Consider the following 17,994-nt stretch of genomic DNA (forward strand, 5'->3'; position numbering starts at 1 on the left):
AGTTCACAGGAATTAAACATGAAAAGATGGAATCACCTGTGCATACACACATTTGAAAGAACTTTCTATTCAGAACAGGTTCTTATAACATGCTCATCACCAGAGTGACTGAGTGCTTTCCAGTAGTGGATTAAACAAAGTGACTGACATCTGTCATATTTATTCTTTCATCCTCTCCTCAAGGGAAGAAGTGTATGCAGTGGAATGTTTTGTTTTGGATTTTTTACATATAATATATATACATACACACATTGCTATCTATTTGTTTATCTTAGAGAAGGCAAGGTCAAAGAAGTGCACCTTGCACTTGGAATGGAAGGTGGTCAGGTTTATGATGGTTCTTAGTTTTTAGGGAGTTCATTCCACAGTCTTGGACCAGCCCCAGAGAAAACTGCTTCCTGCACAGATAAGCTTTACCCTAATGGCAGAAAGTCCCATTGTCCCAGAGGAGCACAGTTGTTGGCCACAGTCTTCATCCCAGAGCCTCAGTTGATGTTTTAGATATGCTGAGCTCATGCCACGGAACTCCCTGAAGGTAAGGCCTGAAACCTTGAATCTGATTTCATAGTCTATGGAAAGACAGTGTTGAGAGCAGAAGACAGGTTTGATGTGCTTGCAGTAGCCAATGCTGTTGAGGAAACATGCTGCAGCATTTTGTTCAAGTTAGAGTTTCCTAAGTGCTGAAAACTTAAAGCCCAGCTATATCACATTGCTGTAGTCCAGCTAAGAGTGAACAACTGAGGCCGAGTCAGCATCCACCAGGAGGGGGCTGAGTCTCCTAGCCCATCAAAGATGACAGAAGGACAGAACATAGTGGCAGTAGTGCACTAACAGCACATTGGTTCATTTTGTCTCACTAACCCTTTCAGCAACCACATGTGCCCATTGAATAGAAGATGAAGAAAAACAATTTCCAAATGCTAGCCTCAGAGATCTGAGAGAAAAGAACCCCACAATGCCATTTTTACAGTCTTTTCAGTACCTAACTATACTTTAACTTAGACTGTACTTTAACTTTGTTATGTTACAGGCAATAAAGTCAAGTTAGACTGTGTCAGTGTTGAATAAAATGCAACAGTGCTGCTGCAAAGAATGAAAGAGTAACTCAGATATGTAAATCAATTGTGCAGACACATAACCTCAGGAATGACATTTTCAATGCATGATTCAGATTATAAACTAAATTATGTATTGAAGAAAATAAGTACGCACAACAGCACACAGAGACCAGTTGACAGTGTGGCAAAAAAGCAACAGATAATTGTGTCAAATAGCAATGAGAGTTAAGTGCTAATATAGTTTATCCTAATTACTGAAACCACATATTTGTCTTTGCTTGTTCAGTTACAAGGTGATGCTCTAATGTCCATCTAAACATCACACTTCTTATCAGCTTTCACATCAGCCAACAGGCGCAGGCTGTTAATTGTGTGTGACTGGGCTACAGCTTTTAAAATAGTACAAAAAAAATTTTAATCCACTGATTTGCATTCTACTCAATTGTCACCATGCAACATATTAATTAAGAATGCACTGAAACAAATACTTAACCCTCACAACTAAGCTGCAAAAAGTTTGCAGATGCTTCTTTGCATATGTGAGATAGAATATATTACAATTAACTTAGCTGTAAAAAAAAAAAAAAAAAGTTTGTGCAATCTTGAAACTTGCTACTGACCCTCTTCAGCTGCTGCTGTAACTGTTCCCTCATGGATTCAGGGCAATTATCAAGCTGGGTCTTCTGCTCGGAGTAAAGCTCCTGAAGCCTCTCTAGTTTTTCCCTTTCAGCATCAAGCTTTATTTTTTCCTGAAGTTTGAACCAGAAAATAAAGAACAGAATTACCTTAAAACCCAAGCAGTTGTTAGCAATTATGATAATGAACTCTAAAACTCTAAAAAGCCTCAGCATGTAGTTCAAAGACAGATATTCACTGTTAGTAGAAATTGCAATGATAGGGTGTAAAGTTGACATAAAACAAAAGTTAATCATGACAGTGAAGTAATTAATTCTCTTACTAGTCCTTGTTCTTTGTGCACAGGAGTTACATTCCTCTCACTCCCATGCTCAAAAGGCATTGGCTAGCCCTGTCCTATCTTTCAAATCTAATCTAAATCTTTCTTATCTAGTAAAAAATGGTTAAGGAAGCAGCAGGCATGTTAGTCTGATAATGATAGAGTGAAGTGAAAAATGGTTTTTGCAAAGAGCAGGGTGAAATATGATATATACTCTGGTTGTACAGGGAAACTGGAACTCTCAAGGTGAGTAAACTACCTGTCTACTTCCTGAGCACAGGTTAGCAAGCAGTAAAAAGGTTAAGTGATGCAGATTACGGTGAAGAAATACGTTTGGGACAGGAAATTCTGTTTCAATAGCTAAAACATATTGAATCTGTTCAATTAATCCCATAGGAAACTGTACCCTGTTCTCTAGGATGCATATAAGGCTGCTTTACATACTCCTCCCTGAACACTCCAGCAGCATCCCTAGATATATCTTCTTTTCATCTCTCCAGTGTACATAACATTATTTAAGGTAACTAACTTCAGCACTGGCAAACATAGTTGGTACATTCCCCTAAACATTCTTGTAATGTGTCTGGAAGGAACAGTATGCCTGACATGCCATAGAAAGCGGCTGCCAGAACATGTATGTTCCAGAAACCTTGATAGGGTAAATTAGTCTCTAACAGAGGATACCCATCAAGAACCATCTTCACCTATGAAGACAGCCAGGTTTCTTAACACTATTTTTAGTCAGCTGCTGCTCACAGACTCACTCAAATATTGTTCAATCCCTGCTTCTTCTCTTCCTCTTTGAGCTACACATGGGCTTCTCATTTCCCAGCAGACCTCCATGTCTTCTTGATATTTTAGGTGCCCTAAATGTTCCAGCCTCTTTCTTTGAGCCTTCCAAGGACAGTTGAATTCTGGACTGCTACAATATCCAGTTATTTGTTCTCTTCTCCATCTTCTTTTTCTCTGTCTTCTGAAAACGAGTGCCTCTTTTCAGCAGCTCCTCACACTCAGGTTTTGAGGTCACTGTACATGATTTGAACACCTTGAATAGACACGTCTCTCACCATACAAGATCTTCTGTTTCATGAGCACTGAATGCTCTTTCATATTCTCTTCATTATTACTAAAACAGTCCTCAAACCTTCACAGTACCATCGAGATGAGGAAGCAAAATTATTTTGTTTGATTAATCTCCTTATATTCTCCTCTCCTCTAAAACGGGGAATATCACTTTCCCAAGACAGGTTGTTGGTTTGTTTTTAATGTTTACAATCAGGTCTTATGTGAATTGAAATGCTCGTTTTGGTCATTTCTCAGGCCATGCTATCAGGCCACCGAATTGCCCAGAAAAATGGACAATTTTCACAAACTCAATAAAAACCGAGAGATTGAACCATCATATTCAGTCACCTGGACTCCACACCCTCATCCCTATTCTCAAACAACATAAGCAGAGCTCACTGACAAGTACAGAGCAGTTCCAACTTGACTGAGGTCACACAATGACACAGCAACATATAGTTGAGAGTAGAACCCGGGAGACACGACTCCTAAAGCTCAATCCCTCATCTATTTATTGTCAACTGTTCTGAGATCAAACTCATTCCACACAGGCCACCAAACAGTCATCAAATTACTGCTTTGTCACTACTAGCCCAGAATGAGGCAGACAGAGTATCTGTCAGGATTTTGACAAGGACAGTCGGTCCGAGGTCAGAGGATGGTCAAACCTGAGGTTGAGAGTAGCAGAGGAGTTTGTAGTCAAGTTCTAGGCTGGAGTTGATATCAAGGATCAGAGTCCAAATCAGATTTCAGAGTCCGGGTCAAGAAGCGAGGTCCAAATCAAGCTGAGGTTGAAGCCAGGAGTTCAAGAACTGGGAGCAGGAAAGGTCATGACAGCAACAGGAGATCACTGCTGTTGCCTAGACACTTCCCGGAATGCCTCTTGGGTTTACATAGGGTGGGGAGCCAATCAGGAGCCATGAAGCTGCTGCCTGTCAGACCCCTTGAGGCGGAACTTCCCATGGTCTGTATCCATAGTGAGTAGTGGCTCGTGGAGCATGAGCTGGTTATAGCTGCTGCTGGGTGGCAGCATGGTGGTGTCTGCTACCTGGTAGCTATGGAGGCCTGGGTTTGAGACCTGTTGGGCCTTGCAGTGGCTCACATCCTGAGTCAATCCTTCCCCCCAACACAAAAGGGAATCTAACATTTCACAAATCAATATCCAGGTCTTCACAACCATAGCTGTCAGTTTCACATTAGTCCTAGACACAATCAGATTGCTCTTCTCTTCCTGATCCCACCCACATAGCAATCTACAGCAACAAGAATTACTGCAACCTTGAGCATAGTTTTATTACTCCAATAATAGCTTCCTGGAGATCCAGGCAACCTAACAATCACACTAGCTCATTCAATAATAGGCAAGTCAATCTAAGTGTGAACAGTTAACATCAGCAAGTATACAACTCACTGAGGACCATACCAGAAATATTATTACTTCCATCAATAAACCAGTAAGGTATTCCTTGAATACTGAAAGAAAATGATACCCATCTCTTCTATTTATAACTCAGGAAGTTCTAACATCCCAGCAGACTGGTTCACTTGTGCAATCATAGCAGGAAATGTCACCTTAAGCATTTATAGGCATTATATGTTTTGCAGCCCTTTGGTAAATTCCACCAGCACTACTGACTTTGCATTGGTTTAGTTCACACACTGATAATCTGATGAAGAAGTGAACTGAATAATAAGTTATCTGCACTTCAATAGTATCTTCCTCCTAGGATCTGAAAGAGCTTTATAACCATGGATTAAACCTAATTGCCCTGTGAAGTAGGTACTACGGTCCAACATACTGGATGTGATACAGACTGTTTAAGTGAGCCGTCCAACATTACAGTCAGTGACAGAGCTGTCACTAGAACCCATATGTTCTGGCTCCCTGTGCTGCCACATAAACATCCTGACTCTAAAGGATTGCTGAGATTTTAAGAGAAGGTTTGGAAAACTTGTAGGAGAAAGATACAATTTAAAATGGCATTGACCTAGCTAATAAATGTTCTACTGTTATTTTATACACTGTGGTACTCCTCCCACCCTCCCTGTGCTCTACTCCAAAAAATTTATTACAGAGCAAAGTTATAAATGTGAGTTAAAGCTAGCTTCAACAACAGGGAGAGCCACAAAGTCAACTTCTGTCTGTTAAACACCTTCCCCACAATTCCAGCTGCTTTCCAAACTTAAGTCTTCATTCCATAACAAAATTAGATTCAGATGAGTTGCCCTTTAATCAACACCTATTTCTGCAGGAGAAAAGGAAAACCCAGGAATAAGACGTGTTGCTCTGCCATATTTTCCACTTTGGACCATATTCCACCTTCGGATACAGGTGCTCATCTCCCATTGAATCTAACTGCAGATACATGTAAGTATCTTTGGGGGGGAATTTTGGGCATTTAGGAGCACCCTTGAAACAGATAATTTTGCCCAGTAACCAGTTATGGGATACATAGCGGGTATATTTATTACTTTGAAATGTGAAGCAACCTTGATAATTAAATCTAAAGTATTTGTGATTTGGACACTTATTTACTGGTCTTGCAGGTCATTCAACACAACCTTTCTTAGAAAACTGACCAACAGAAACACCAACATCTGTATGCAAGCTATTACATTTTCTCTATAAATTCAAGATTTAAGAGGACATTGCAATAAGGTTAGTAAGCCAGAACTTCAACCACCCCAGCTTTGTTTTGGATGGCCACAGCATGACACATTCTGTGCATGATGACTTTGTTCAAGTGAACCAGCAAAGTATTAATAGCACAAACAAAAAAGTGTGTTTGAATACAGGATCCTTAAATAAAAGCTAAATAGGAACAGTACAATATAATTGGCAACCCAAAATTAACCCAGCATTGTGGGTTTGTTAGGAATTGGTCATTTAGGATCACAGCCTGGATTTTGACATAGTACAGCCTTCTGTTTTGATGATATTAGTGGGGGATGGGTTTGATCAGTTGTCTTTCCTTGTACCTCGCAATTTGGGGGAGAGGAGAAGGACAAGCTGGGGAGAAATTTTAAAAAATAATGAGTGGAAATTATAAAAAAAATTGCTCAAGGTCATTGTGAAAGGGACTGCATGGTCTGGGTACAAAGGTCTGACTCTGCTACCTTAAAAAAAAAGAAAAAAAAAAGAAATGTTATTTGACATGAGAAACACAACAAAGAAGAAAGAACAAACAGGCAACTCTACATGCAATAATAAACGTACACCAAAGCTCTCCACACAGAGTCAACTCTCCTACTTGAATTACTCCAATGTGAAATACCTCAGGATCTGCATCAGTCAGGAATCCAAACCCACATCCGTTTAACACTGTTCTAAGATAGAAGACTTTATATGAGGATGTCATTCCCATCATACTTATTACCAGTGATGAGCTGCCAAAATCTTAACAACCGGTTCCCTCCTCACCCCATGACGGGGTCGTGGCCCCGTGCCCGGCCCCAGCTCACCTCACCTCTGCTCCGCCTCCTCCCCTGAACGCGCCGCCCGGCTCTGCTTCTCCGCCCTCCTCCCCCAGCTTCCTGCGAATCAGCGGTTCACGCGGGAAGCCTGGGAGGGCTGAGAAGCAGGCGGCAGCTTCGCGCTAAGGCCCAGGTGAGCTGGGGCGGGGAGTGGTTCCCCTGCGCCCCCCCCCCCCCCCCGGGGTTACCTGCTACGGTGCGGGCGGCCCTCCTCGCGCCCCCCCGCCCCAGCTCACCTCTGCCTTCCTGGGCCTGAGCACGAAGCCGCTGCTTGCTTCTCAGCCCGCCCCGGTTTCCCGCGCGAACAGCTGATTCGTGGGAAGCCGGGGGAGGCGGAGAAGCAGAGCAGGGCGGTGCATTCAGGGGAGGAGGCAGAGCGGAGGTGAGCTGGGGCGGGGCGGGGAGCTGCCGGTGGGTGCTCTGCACCCATCAAATTTTCCCCGTGGGTGCTCCTAAGGCACCACTTTTGGCCGGTTGTTAAATTAAGAAGCCCTTTTAGAACCGGTTGTCCCTCACGGGGAACAACCGGTTCTAAAAAGACTTCTTCATTTAACAACCGGTTCTAGTGAACTGGTGCGAACCAGCTCCAGCTCACCACGGCTTATTACTCTTTCAAATAGACTAGACTATTAAATCACCAGTACTTCCCTAACAAATTCTTCTAGAGCTTTCTGAAAAGCAAGCAAGGACCTAAATGGGTCTTCATTCTGAATAACCTCTACACACACTCCAATTGTTTCCACATATGGCCAGACAACCGTAACCACATCCCAGAAAAGCCCTCCTAAGCCTACAGTCAGTTAGAAAGATATCATGAGAACTGGCCAGCAAGCAAAGGAGGAGAAAGACATTTCTTTCAAAAATCAGTGGCTGGCCTGTGTGAGCTGATTCTGGCTCATGGAGCTCAGGTTAAGAGGCTGTTCAATTGCAGTGTAGACATTCCAGCTTGGGCTGGAGCCTGGGTTTTAGGACCGTGAGAGGTATGAGGGTCCCAGAGCTTGGGCTGCAGCCTGAGCCTGAACGTCTACATTGCAATTAAACAGCCCCTTCGCCTGAGCTCCTTAGCCAGAGTCACCTGGCATGGGCCAGCCATGGGCTTTTAACTGCAGTGTAGACATACCCACTGGTGCCAACTGGCAAAGGGTTCGCTATTTTTTACAAGAAACTCCTGTCTTAGACCTGACAAACTCACTATACCTAATAACCATTTTCATGGTATTTACCCATAAAGAGTAGCATTATGAAGTCTCCCTTGAAAACTTGTAATTCAGTGATATTCATAATTATTGAGAGATGTGTGTATGGGTAATATTTAAGAAATACTGTAACTATATTGAAAACTATACCCTTATAGCCTTGGAGCGGAAGTGAGTCACCAGAGAATCAAATGCTCAGTAATGACCCATTCAGACAAGAGGGAGCTGTCAACCCTCCCTGGCTAGCTGAATATGTAATGTATTGCACCACTGCAACAACTCAGAAAAACCAATGGAAACCCATCAAAGACACACTATAAACAAGGCTCTATCAAATTCATGTCCATTTGCATAAATTTCACGGTCATAGCATTTTAAAAATCCTGAATTTCAGTTTCAGACAATTAAAGCTTACATTTCACAGGGCTTTAACAAAACAGGAATACATATTTTAAAATAGCAAAATATAAACATGTAAAGCCCATGATGACACCCCAAAAAGTGACAACCACGCCATACTGTGCCACCCTTACTTCCATGCTGCTGCTGGCAGCGGTGTTGCCTTCAGAGCTGGGCAGCGGGAGAACGGCAGCTTCTGGCCAGGTGCCCAGCTCTGCCAGCAGCAGCACAGGAATAAGGGTGGCAATACCATACCATTGCAGTCTTTTTTCTGCGCTGCTGCTGGTGGCGGTGCTGCCTTCAGAGTTGGGCGCCTGGCCAGCAGCTGCCGCTCTCCAGCTGCCCAGCTCTGAAGGCAGTGCAGAAGTAAGAGTGGCAATACTGCAACCCCCCTACAATAGCCTGGCAATCCCTTTTTGGGTTGGGACCCCCAGTTTGAGAAATGCTGCTATAGGGTAAAAGTACACAAAAGATTAGACTTCACGGGTGAGACCAAATTTCACAGTCTGTGACATGTTTTTCACGGCTGTGAATTTGGTGAGGCCCTAACTATAAACATCAAAACCACTTGGGAGTTAAAAGGAACAATGTGACAGCGAGGGGCCTGCCCTGGCTAAGAATAAAGACAAGAGAGATTCGCTATATCACGGTCCGGAGAAGACACTTGGCACTCATTTACTGAGAAGGTACGTCAGTGAGTAGGGGTAGTTTATGAAAGATGAGGTCCTGGTTCCGTGGGGCAGCAAATGCTGCAAAAGACTGAACTTTGGGATGAGAATTGACTCTATTAGGTAAAGAAGGTAATTATTAATAAAGTGTAGGCCTTAGTTCATGTTTTATTATTTTGTTTTGCATGCAACCATTTTTTTCCATCACTTTGCCTTGTTTCTATTTGGATCTCTATTCTTTCTTAAAGAAATTTCTTTTTTTTTTTTTTTTACTATAATTGAACTCAAATGCTGTGTGTGATTCAGGAGCGGTGGGCTAAGATAAAACTTAGCAAACCTGGCTACATTCTTCCTTTGGGAATGGAGGATCTGGGATTTATCCAGGGGGACACTTTGAAGGGATTCTGGGGCTGGGGTACATCTATTGTCAACCAGCAGGACTGGTCCCAGAGGAGAGTGCCTAAGTGACTGACAGGCTGGTTGTGTTAGGGATGTGACACCCAGGTGGCACAGGCAAGCCTCCCTCATGCAGGAGAAGGGTGTCAACAAGGTGACTGACAGCCTTGGGTGCCCCGAGAAGTGTCACATCACTACATAGACATGTATATGCTCCCAAGGGAATCCTCACCTTGTCCAGAAAATAAAATTCTTAGTAGCATTGCATTCTGACTACTTCAATGGAAGGAGGATGCTCTGCTTTTAGTGATTTGCTATCAGTAGAGCTGCAACATCTGTAGGGAATTTGTCAGGATATAGTCCACCCCCCGAAAGTCAGCCTTAGCCCTCCAACTAGACAGCAGGTGGGGAACACACCCCTTGATGGTCAGACAGTAAAGGAGGCTAATGGAATAACTGTGAGATCGGGTTGAATGTCAACCTTTCTAGTGTTTCTAATATATTGCCAGTTTCCCAGAACTGAAAGCACTTGCAACGTTGTGGCTGGATTTCATAAAACAAAGAGGGCTGCCTGACGTTCTGAAAACAAAAAAACAAGGATGGAATGAAGCAGACAAGTTGTTTGTTCTTCCCTCTGTACTTTCCCGTTTCTTTAGGGCCTGTTTCTCACTCTTCTGTCTTACGAGAGAAGCACAGCTGTGGATGGAAGCTGGCACAATTTAATTACTAATGGTAAAGTTAAGGTTGTCACTCAGACACGAGCGGTGGGGAATGATAGGTGCCTGCCAGACATGGGGAAAGGAACATGATATGTAAGGGAAAGCCATTTCCTTTTCTTTTCCCAATACTTCTTGTGGTGGAACAAGGGCAGGCTGTTTTTCATGCATACCATAACAGATGACATACATTAGGACATATCACAGGAGGGGCTCTCTTATGAATCAGGAGCTTTCTATCAAATGCTGCAAGCATAAAATAACTACAAAGCTAATCAATTCTGTATTAGACTAAACAATACTTCTGCTTTAAGTACAGCCACACACTAGCAGACATCAACTTATTTTTTTTAAAAAACATCAAGTTTTTTTTCCAGTTTGTCAGCATTTTAATATTCAGTACACCTTAAGAACTTCATGTCTTCCAAATGCTGCTCAATTTTAAAATAATTTAGCCTAAAATATCCTTAAAGTATTATCCCCATTTCACACATGGAGAAACCGAAAGATGTTGCAACTTGTTGACAGACACACAGCAAGGCAATGAAGAACAGGGTTTCCTAAACTCAAACTCTGAGCATGCTTCCTCACTGATTAAAAAATCTCTCTTTCTAGAAAACAACACCTCCAACAGCACTGCCAGAACAGAAAAAGGAGCAGTCTTTCCAGCTAACCATAATATCCCCAGCAGCACAAAATGCTGTAAATAAGAAAACTTCAAAATATTGGACAATCTTAACAGATACTGGTTGATGACAAGAGGATACAATACGAACAGGTATCTTTCTAGCAGTACAACCCACTGTTCAATTTACTTTCTTCATAACTGTCTCAGAATGAACTTGAGGTTTCCAATTATCCATTATCACCTATAATGATCCTTTTCCTGTAAGGATCCTCATTGCTGCAGGATCCTATTCACAGCCTTTATGGACTTCAGCATGTTTATTACTTGTAGGTGGTAACCAGTACCCTGGACTTCAATGAAATTACTCAACTGCTTAAAATTATACATATACTTAACTATCTTGCTAAACTGAGGCCTTAGTAGGGAAGATGTAAAAATGTATGGAGTTATTAATCTGCCTGATTCTTTAGGCTTTGCACATTTTCACTTCAGCACAAAAACAGTAACCTGAATTTTAGATCCAGACTCAAACCATTAGAACAACCAATGTGTATAATTTTGTTTCTTGGAGTCCCTTTTAAAAGATTGGCAGATTGGCATCCTTTCCTTGGCTCAATTTCCGCAATCCTTACAGTACAGATTTGGCTCCATAGAGCCAAGTTTCAAGTATCCTGGCAAGTGTGAGATGTTCTGTTTTTTATCCCCAAAATACTTTTACAAAATAAAATGTAAGGCAGGAAGACGCGTTATCCTCTGCCAACCACTGCCTGACTTCTGTATGGAATTTGCTCTTGAGGAGATGGACAGGAAACACTATGGATAAAAGACATCATTTCAGCAAGACATGAGAGGGGTCCTACAGAGGAAGGATAACTCTTCACTCCTAAAATTCAGGTTTAAGCCTCTGGGCCAATTATTTCCAGGCAGGTAAACCTTTCTGCCACAACTTCTATTAATCTGTGCCAAAGTTCACGAGCACTGTCCTTTTGTCATGTCCACATATTCATTATTTCATTTTCTTTTTCACAAATTTTCATCCCTATTTTTTTCAAAATGCTTTAACTTGGTTATGCGCAAACCAAGTTGATGATGGTATTCAGCTACATATGACAAAATTTATTTCCACATCTGGATATTTAACATGGATAAATATAGTTTTATACAACTTTCATAAAGACAAAAATCACTCGTGGACTGAGATAGAGTATGGCAGGTCTCCATCTCAAAGTGTAATTCTTAGGACGCCATCATTGAAAATAGCGCAATGGTACAGAGGTGCTAATTCAGCTCTCACAAATGTGTCACTACCACATAAGTAGAATGCATACATGGTCCTTCCAGTAAACAGCAAGCTGGGGAAGCGAGACAGAGCGGGTGGGAGGCAGGAACAGGGAATGTTTATTTTTTGTACTTGTACAGTTTGGTTCTATCCAAAGAAGGCAGGTTAAAATCATTTTCTCAAAATCTGTAGTAAAGTTCTTTCCCAGGAAGCGTGAAGCTACAACCAAGTATCAAATTGCATTAGCACTGAATTATTTCTGGTGCTGCTTCTGCCAAACTAGAGCATATAATCAATAGCTTGCTATTGAAGTCTGAGCAATTCCGTAACTGAAGTGTTTATATGCTAGATTAGGCTTCAGCTGGTTAGGCTTCAGAGTGTTATCATTCCTCCCGTGGATGATAACGAATATGCACAAAATGGCACTGTCTTTTCAATCACATGAACACTTAAGGTAAAAATGCTTCTCGTTATTACAAGAATGGGAAGATTGCAAGCTGTGGTAAAATTGCTTTCTTCATCTACAACCTTTGTGATAGCTTGGAGGCAAAAACAATTTCCACATATGCAAAAAAAGTCACACCTTGCTATGTAAGCTAACATGGTCTAAAATTCCACTGAACACTCAAAAAAAAACCAAGTAGAAATTCTGCTCCATAGCCTGGTCACCAGAGGCTACCTAATAGCACTAGAAACAACCAACCAAAACCTCTGTAACTTTCATCTTGGGAGAATCTTGGCTCCGTTGGCCCATCTACTTTCAGCAAGTTCCTACACATGTTTCAGCAATGGTGCAGTAACAGCGCCATGCACTGGTACCAGAAAAGGTTTTCATGGCATGGCATTAAACACACTGTCTAGACTAGTGATTTGCACTGGGGCTAGCAGAGGTGCAATCGCACCACTGTCACAATCTGGGTACATATTTTTCTAGTGTAGACCAAGGCCTAAAAGTGGATTGGTATGTACCAGACTGCAGCAATAGTGCAGTTGCACCTCTGCTAGCACCAGTGCAAATCACACCCTCTCTCTCTCTCTCTCTAAAAATCCTTCCTGTGAAAATACCATTACACCACTGATGAAGAATGGGGGAAATTAGATTTATTTCAGAGTGTTGCATTTTTTATAAGTTAAAATGCAAGGCACTGAAGTCTACAATAATGTTAATGACAAGGGGATGGGTTGTTTTTTTTTGTTTTTTTTAGGAGGTGTGAGCAAAGAGCTTTATTTAAAAAATAGTATTTTCTCCCCCTAGCCCCACATAAAAAAATGTGAGGGAATATTTGCAAGACTAAGAGAACTGGCTGTTTAACCAATCATGAGAGAGTATATTATGCAAGATTTGTGCCCCATTGCCTTTCAATCCTGCCTTGTATTACAGTAGATTGGAGCCCTATTGTACCAGACAATGTACAAAAACGCTATAGGAAACAGTTCTGATTTACGGGTGAGAAACAGGAGAAGAGAGAGATTAAATCCACACAAGCAACTCCACAGCCATGCCAAGAATCAAACTCAGATTCCCCAGTCCACTTCCAGGGCCCAAATCACAATGCCATCCTTTCCTCTCTTCTCCCCTGCTCATCTAATTTCAGTCCTGGGTTTCTCCCAGGCCAAGACAGTTCCAGGTCTCTTTCTTTGTCATCGGTGGGTAATGGACATTTTACATTCTGGAGCACTAGCACTACTTGTGCCTCACAAGAAGATAGCCAAGTAGTCAGAGAGTATCTGTGTTGGCCAAATTTCTAACACATATGCTCTGGGAGGCAAAAAAAAGAAAGCACAGAATCTTTAATGATTACAAGGTGTCAACAGATGGCACCGGCAAGCACCCAACTGAGCCCTGACACTATTTAATTTAATTTAATACTGCCTCAGAGGAAATATGCTGAACCATCAGCATCACTTTAGGCAGCATTTGGGAGGAGAGGGGAGGGAAGGGAAGGGGGGGGGGGCAGAGAAGGGGAAGGGTGTTTCCCATCCTATTGCAGGATAGGCAAGAACTTGCTTAGATCATGAGATATGCAGAAAGTATAATCTTACATAAACAGCACTATTAAACAAGATACTGAAAATTATTTTTCTCAGCTAGCTAAAGAATGATATTTTTTTGCATTACATGCCCAATCTTTTTTGTTAACGTTTCCTTCCTCCTCCAGAATATTACAGCTATGATTTTATGACATTTTACTTCACAATTTGCATGATGCAATATTTTTTTTTCTTTTTTAAAAAACTTTCTATTTTCTTTAAGCCTCCCAGGGCACTACTGGAGGAGATTTGTATTCTCTCACTTACATATTTTGTTTTTAATATAAAAAACTTCAGACTTTGGCAAAGCCATAAGTATGAGTAGTGAAAGCATTCTGAAAAGATTTTTTTTTTAAAATCCATTTATAAAGGTACACTCAAGACAAAACTAATTAAAATATTTTAACCTATATTACTAACACCATCTTGCATTGTAAAAAACAAGTATTTTAAATAAATTTACTTTTCAAATAAGAAAGGTCTCTTTAGGCAGCTTGTTTACTTTCTGCTTTGCACTCAGCTGGAAAATTAAACTAGACTTGCCATTTTCATTTGCTGATTAGCATACACAAGTGCAATGCTGCTATGTTTTGATTCACAGCTCTGTCAGGGAATATTTAAAAGTGCTCCAAAAAGTGTTAAAACGTGGAAAAAAATAAGGATTAATTTCCATTTGTCATAAAGTTTGAGATTAAAATAGAACAAGTACGAGAGAGAGAAAGAAAACATCACTCAGACATTCAATTTCTATCTACTTATCCAAATATTTAAGGGGCTCACACCATACAGTCTGAGAATCTCAATTGCCTGATAGCATCCCTTTAAAGTTAAGCTGTTTGCACAGCCATAACTTATCACCATTTCACCTGAAGCCTGGCCAGTGACCAGCTTTAGACTGGTCTTTGGCCAATAAGAAAAATAAAACCTATTAAACTGATTTCATGCTCAGGTTAAAAATGTGACTAAAGAATCTGCAAGTTGAGCATTATTGATAGTTGCAGCAACACTGATATATAAAGTGAATGCAGGCCTGAGGAAGGAAACAGGTAGGGAAGCCTAATAAAGTTTAAGCATATTTACATGTGTCATTTCATAGAACAAGGAGGCAACAGGACTACTCTCTATGCAGCTTTAGTGAACATGCAGCTGGAATGTAGAGTTCAGGCTCAATACATGAGAGACAGCAATGATGTGGAAAGAGTTCAGAGAAAATCAACAAAAGTTATTAGGGGCTGTAGGCTTGACTTAGAAGGAAAGTTTACAAGAACTAAAAATGTGTCGTTTGTCTAAGCCACACAAGGGGATGGTGAAAGGGTCATGGAATAAATGCAATGAAGCCTGTTTCAGGCGACCATCCAAGGAACAAAATCTAGAACCAAAGGAACAGAATACCAGTCAAGTGACTAAAGGATGGAGAAGAATTATTTAGAGTAGTTCCAGGGAGGCAGTTTTAAACCATGAGTTCTGGGATGAAATTAAGAAAACAACAGTTATTGGCTGAATATCCAGAAAAACCTCCTGACAGTGGGATATAACAGGCTGTGGAATGGTCTTCCAAGAAAAGATATGCGGACTTGGAAACACACTAGACAATAGGTTAGAGGAAACAATTCTTCTCTGGCTTGATGGGGACTAATAGGTCTTTTCCATTTTGGGTGTCTAAGATTTGTATTCAAGTTAAGTCAGTATTTCACAGAAGTAACTGTATTAAAAAACAATTGAAAGTTATGACTACACATACTAGAGAACTAATTATTTAATTTGTACACGTTTAGAAAATTCTTTGTAGATTCCCAAAATTTAAAAAGTTAACAATTTCCAAATTGAATGAACCGGCATAATTGTATTAAAAGTGTACATTATTAATTTATTTGGACAGGTGTCTTATTTATCATTCTGCATAGTGTATGTTGTGTATTTTGTAAGTGAAGTCTCAATAAAGTCAAACTGCAGCAATCTGCTCTTACATTTCTTTGCTGAAAAGGAAAAATATCCTTGGATTTTTTGAGAGAATTAGTGAGGGTCTAATGTGAATACATTTTAAAACAAATAACTTACGATGGAAGGCTGTGGAAAAGTCAAATTAATACCACCTTTTTTAACAATAGATAACATAACCACAATAGGACACTGTAGTCCAAGATACATGTTGTGATAATTGGTGTATCGTGACTGCACACCCAGTGTTCACTCTGCTTTACTTGGCATTTAACGCACCCAAAGTATCCCACATACCTTTTCAACAAATTAGGTCTTTCTACTTTATCACTTCATGTTGCTAATCAAAGATATCTCATAAAACAAGTGCATTCTAAAGATGAAGTTCTTGAGATAATTATTTTCTACCATATATAAATCAAGTAACCCGCCTATCGCCAGTGCATGTTACAGAACTCCTCCTTTATGTTAATTATTTGAATATATTTTGAAGATCAAGGACTAAATAGCACAAAATTAGTGAAGATAACTTTATTTACCTTTGTCTTTTCACCAATAACATTTCTCTCCAGCTCAGCTATTTTCCTGTTCAGATGATCCAATATTTCCTTCTCTTTCAGAAGTTCAGTTGTTTCAGATTTCTGTTCCCCATCCAAAAGAGCACATTCCATATCCAGCTAGGAACACAAAACATTTCTCAAAAGCAGTCCAGCTTATAAAGAAATCTTCGTACACTTTTTTTTGTTACATTTTAAAAAGCAGTGTTGATGCCACCAAGCATGAGCTTCTACATGTTACAAGGAGATCACAGATATGTAAAAAGGAAAACCTCACCATAAAATATTGTAACAAACCAACGTTTAAATATTATTTGTTCAGCACTTATTTTCTAACTCTCCTCTTCTTTGCTTCCTTCTGTATGATACCGTACCTACTACTTGCGCCAGCCTCTGCACTAACCACTTTTGGAACAGCTGCTTCTTTCCTGTCGTTACTAATTAGAGACAGGACAACTTTAAGGTCCATACAGCTTGGTTTGCAAGTATGAGATTCCAGAAACCAACAGTGCTTCATAGTCTTGCCAGCACAAGGGTGAGGAGTTTTAAAAAGAAATTATCTCACATCCTTACCCTTTAAATGGCTACATGAGATACAATACTCCCAAGTGAGACAAGATTCTCAGATGAATCCATCAACCATTCAATAATCAGTACTATTCTAATTACATATAGGGGCATAGTAGTTAGAACTAGAAAAGGACAAATAGATCATGTTATCCAGCCTCCTGCAAGGGAAGAAAATAGTCCCCATAGTACGGAAATATCAGTTAATATGATACTGCACTTAATTTTGGCCAAAAGACAGAGGTTTTAAGGCTATGTGGATGCATGAGACTCCTGTATAATTTATATATATATATATATATACACGCATACACACACACACACACCAAGATACATGCATATATTCAATTTTAGCTATTTAATGAGCATGACATTTAAAATCAAAACATGAAAAGAAACAGGAGACCTCATTTCTTGATACCTCTCTTGAAGATTCATCCATCTGGTCATTTAATTCTTTGATCTTCTGTTCAAGTTCCTCTAAGTTATTTAGTATTGCTATGTGTTCTTCCTCCAGCCGACCAAGCTCCTGCCCTCTTTGCTCATCACTTGTGCATTCTGGTGTCTGCAATTAGTCATTAGGCGGTGTTTATTAATAAAATTCCAAAGAAGTACATTTTTCTCCTTCCTCTCACTCTGTGTTCAACTATTTTACATAACTGTTGCATTGCCAAGAGTTCTGCTTGTATGCCTGCTAATTGACACTTCACTTGTAAGCATTGGGTACCGAACTTCATACTATCCAATGAAGTGAGCTGTAGCTCACGAAAGCTTATGCTCAAATAAATTGGTTAGTCTCTAAGGTGCCACAAGTCCTCCTTTGCTTTTCGCGGATACAGACTAACACAGCTGCTACTCTGAAACCATTCATACTATATCAAGTCTTTTCTCATTAACTCTTCTTGTTAGCTGTATTCTTCTGACACTTCATACATTGTGTTATTTTGGTTGTAATAATCCAACATTCTCTCTTCCTAAGTAAAACAGATACAGTAAGATAAATTTCTCCTTTTAAAAAGTATACTTCAGTTCTATATATAACAAAAACCTGGATGATACAGCATTTC

General features: G+C 40.4%; 1 protein-coding gene across 16 annotated transcripts in view; it reads right to left on the minus strand.

Moving 5' to 3' along the window:
* PHLDB2 (pleckstrin homology like domain family B member 2) overlaps positions 1-17,994 on the minus strand; it is a 113,235-nt gene that overhangs the window by 39,506 nt on the left and 55,735 nt on the right. For 11 of the 16 annotated variants that reach the window (XM_043538488.1, XM_043538490.1, XM_043538486.1 and 8 more), the window contains 3 exons: positions 17,349-17,492; positions 16,343-16,480; positions 1,679-1,807 (listed from right to left, as the gene is read on the minus strand). In XM_043538488.1, coding sequence (XP_043394423.1) covers positions 1,679-1,807; positions 16,343-16,480; positions 17,349-17,492 — 411 coding nt within the window. The remainder of the gene's footprint in view (positions 1-1,678; positions 1,808-16,342; positions 16,481-17,348; positions 17,493-17,994) is intronic. The other 5 variants (XM_043538495.1, XM_043538497.1, XM_043538500.1 and 2 more) reach the window with 1 other exon arrangement.

This window comes from Chelonia mydas, chromosome 1 (genome assembly GCF_015237465.2).
Source record: "Chelonia mydas isolate rCheMyd1 chromosome 1, rCheMyd1.pri.v2, whole genome shotgun sequence".
Taxonomy (NCBI): domain Eukaryota; kingdom Metazoa; phylum Chordata; order Testudines; family Cheloniidae; genus Chelonia; species Chelonia mydas.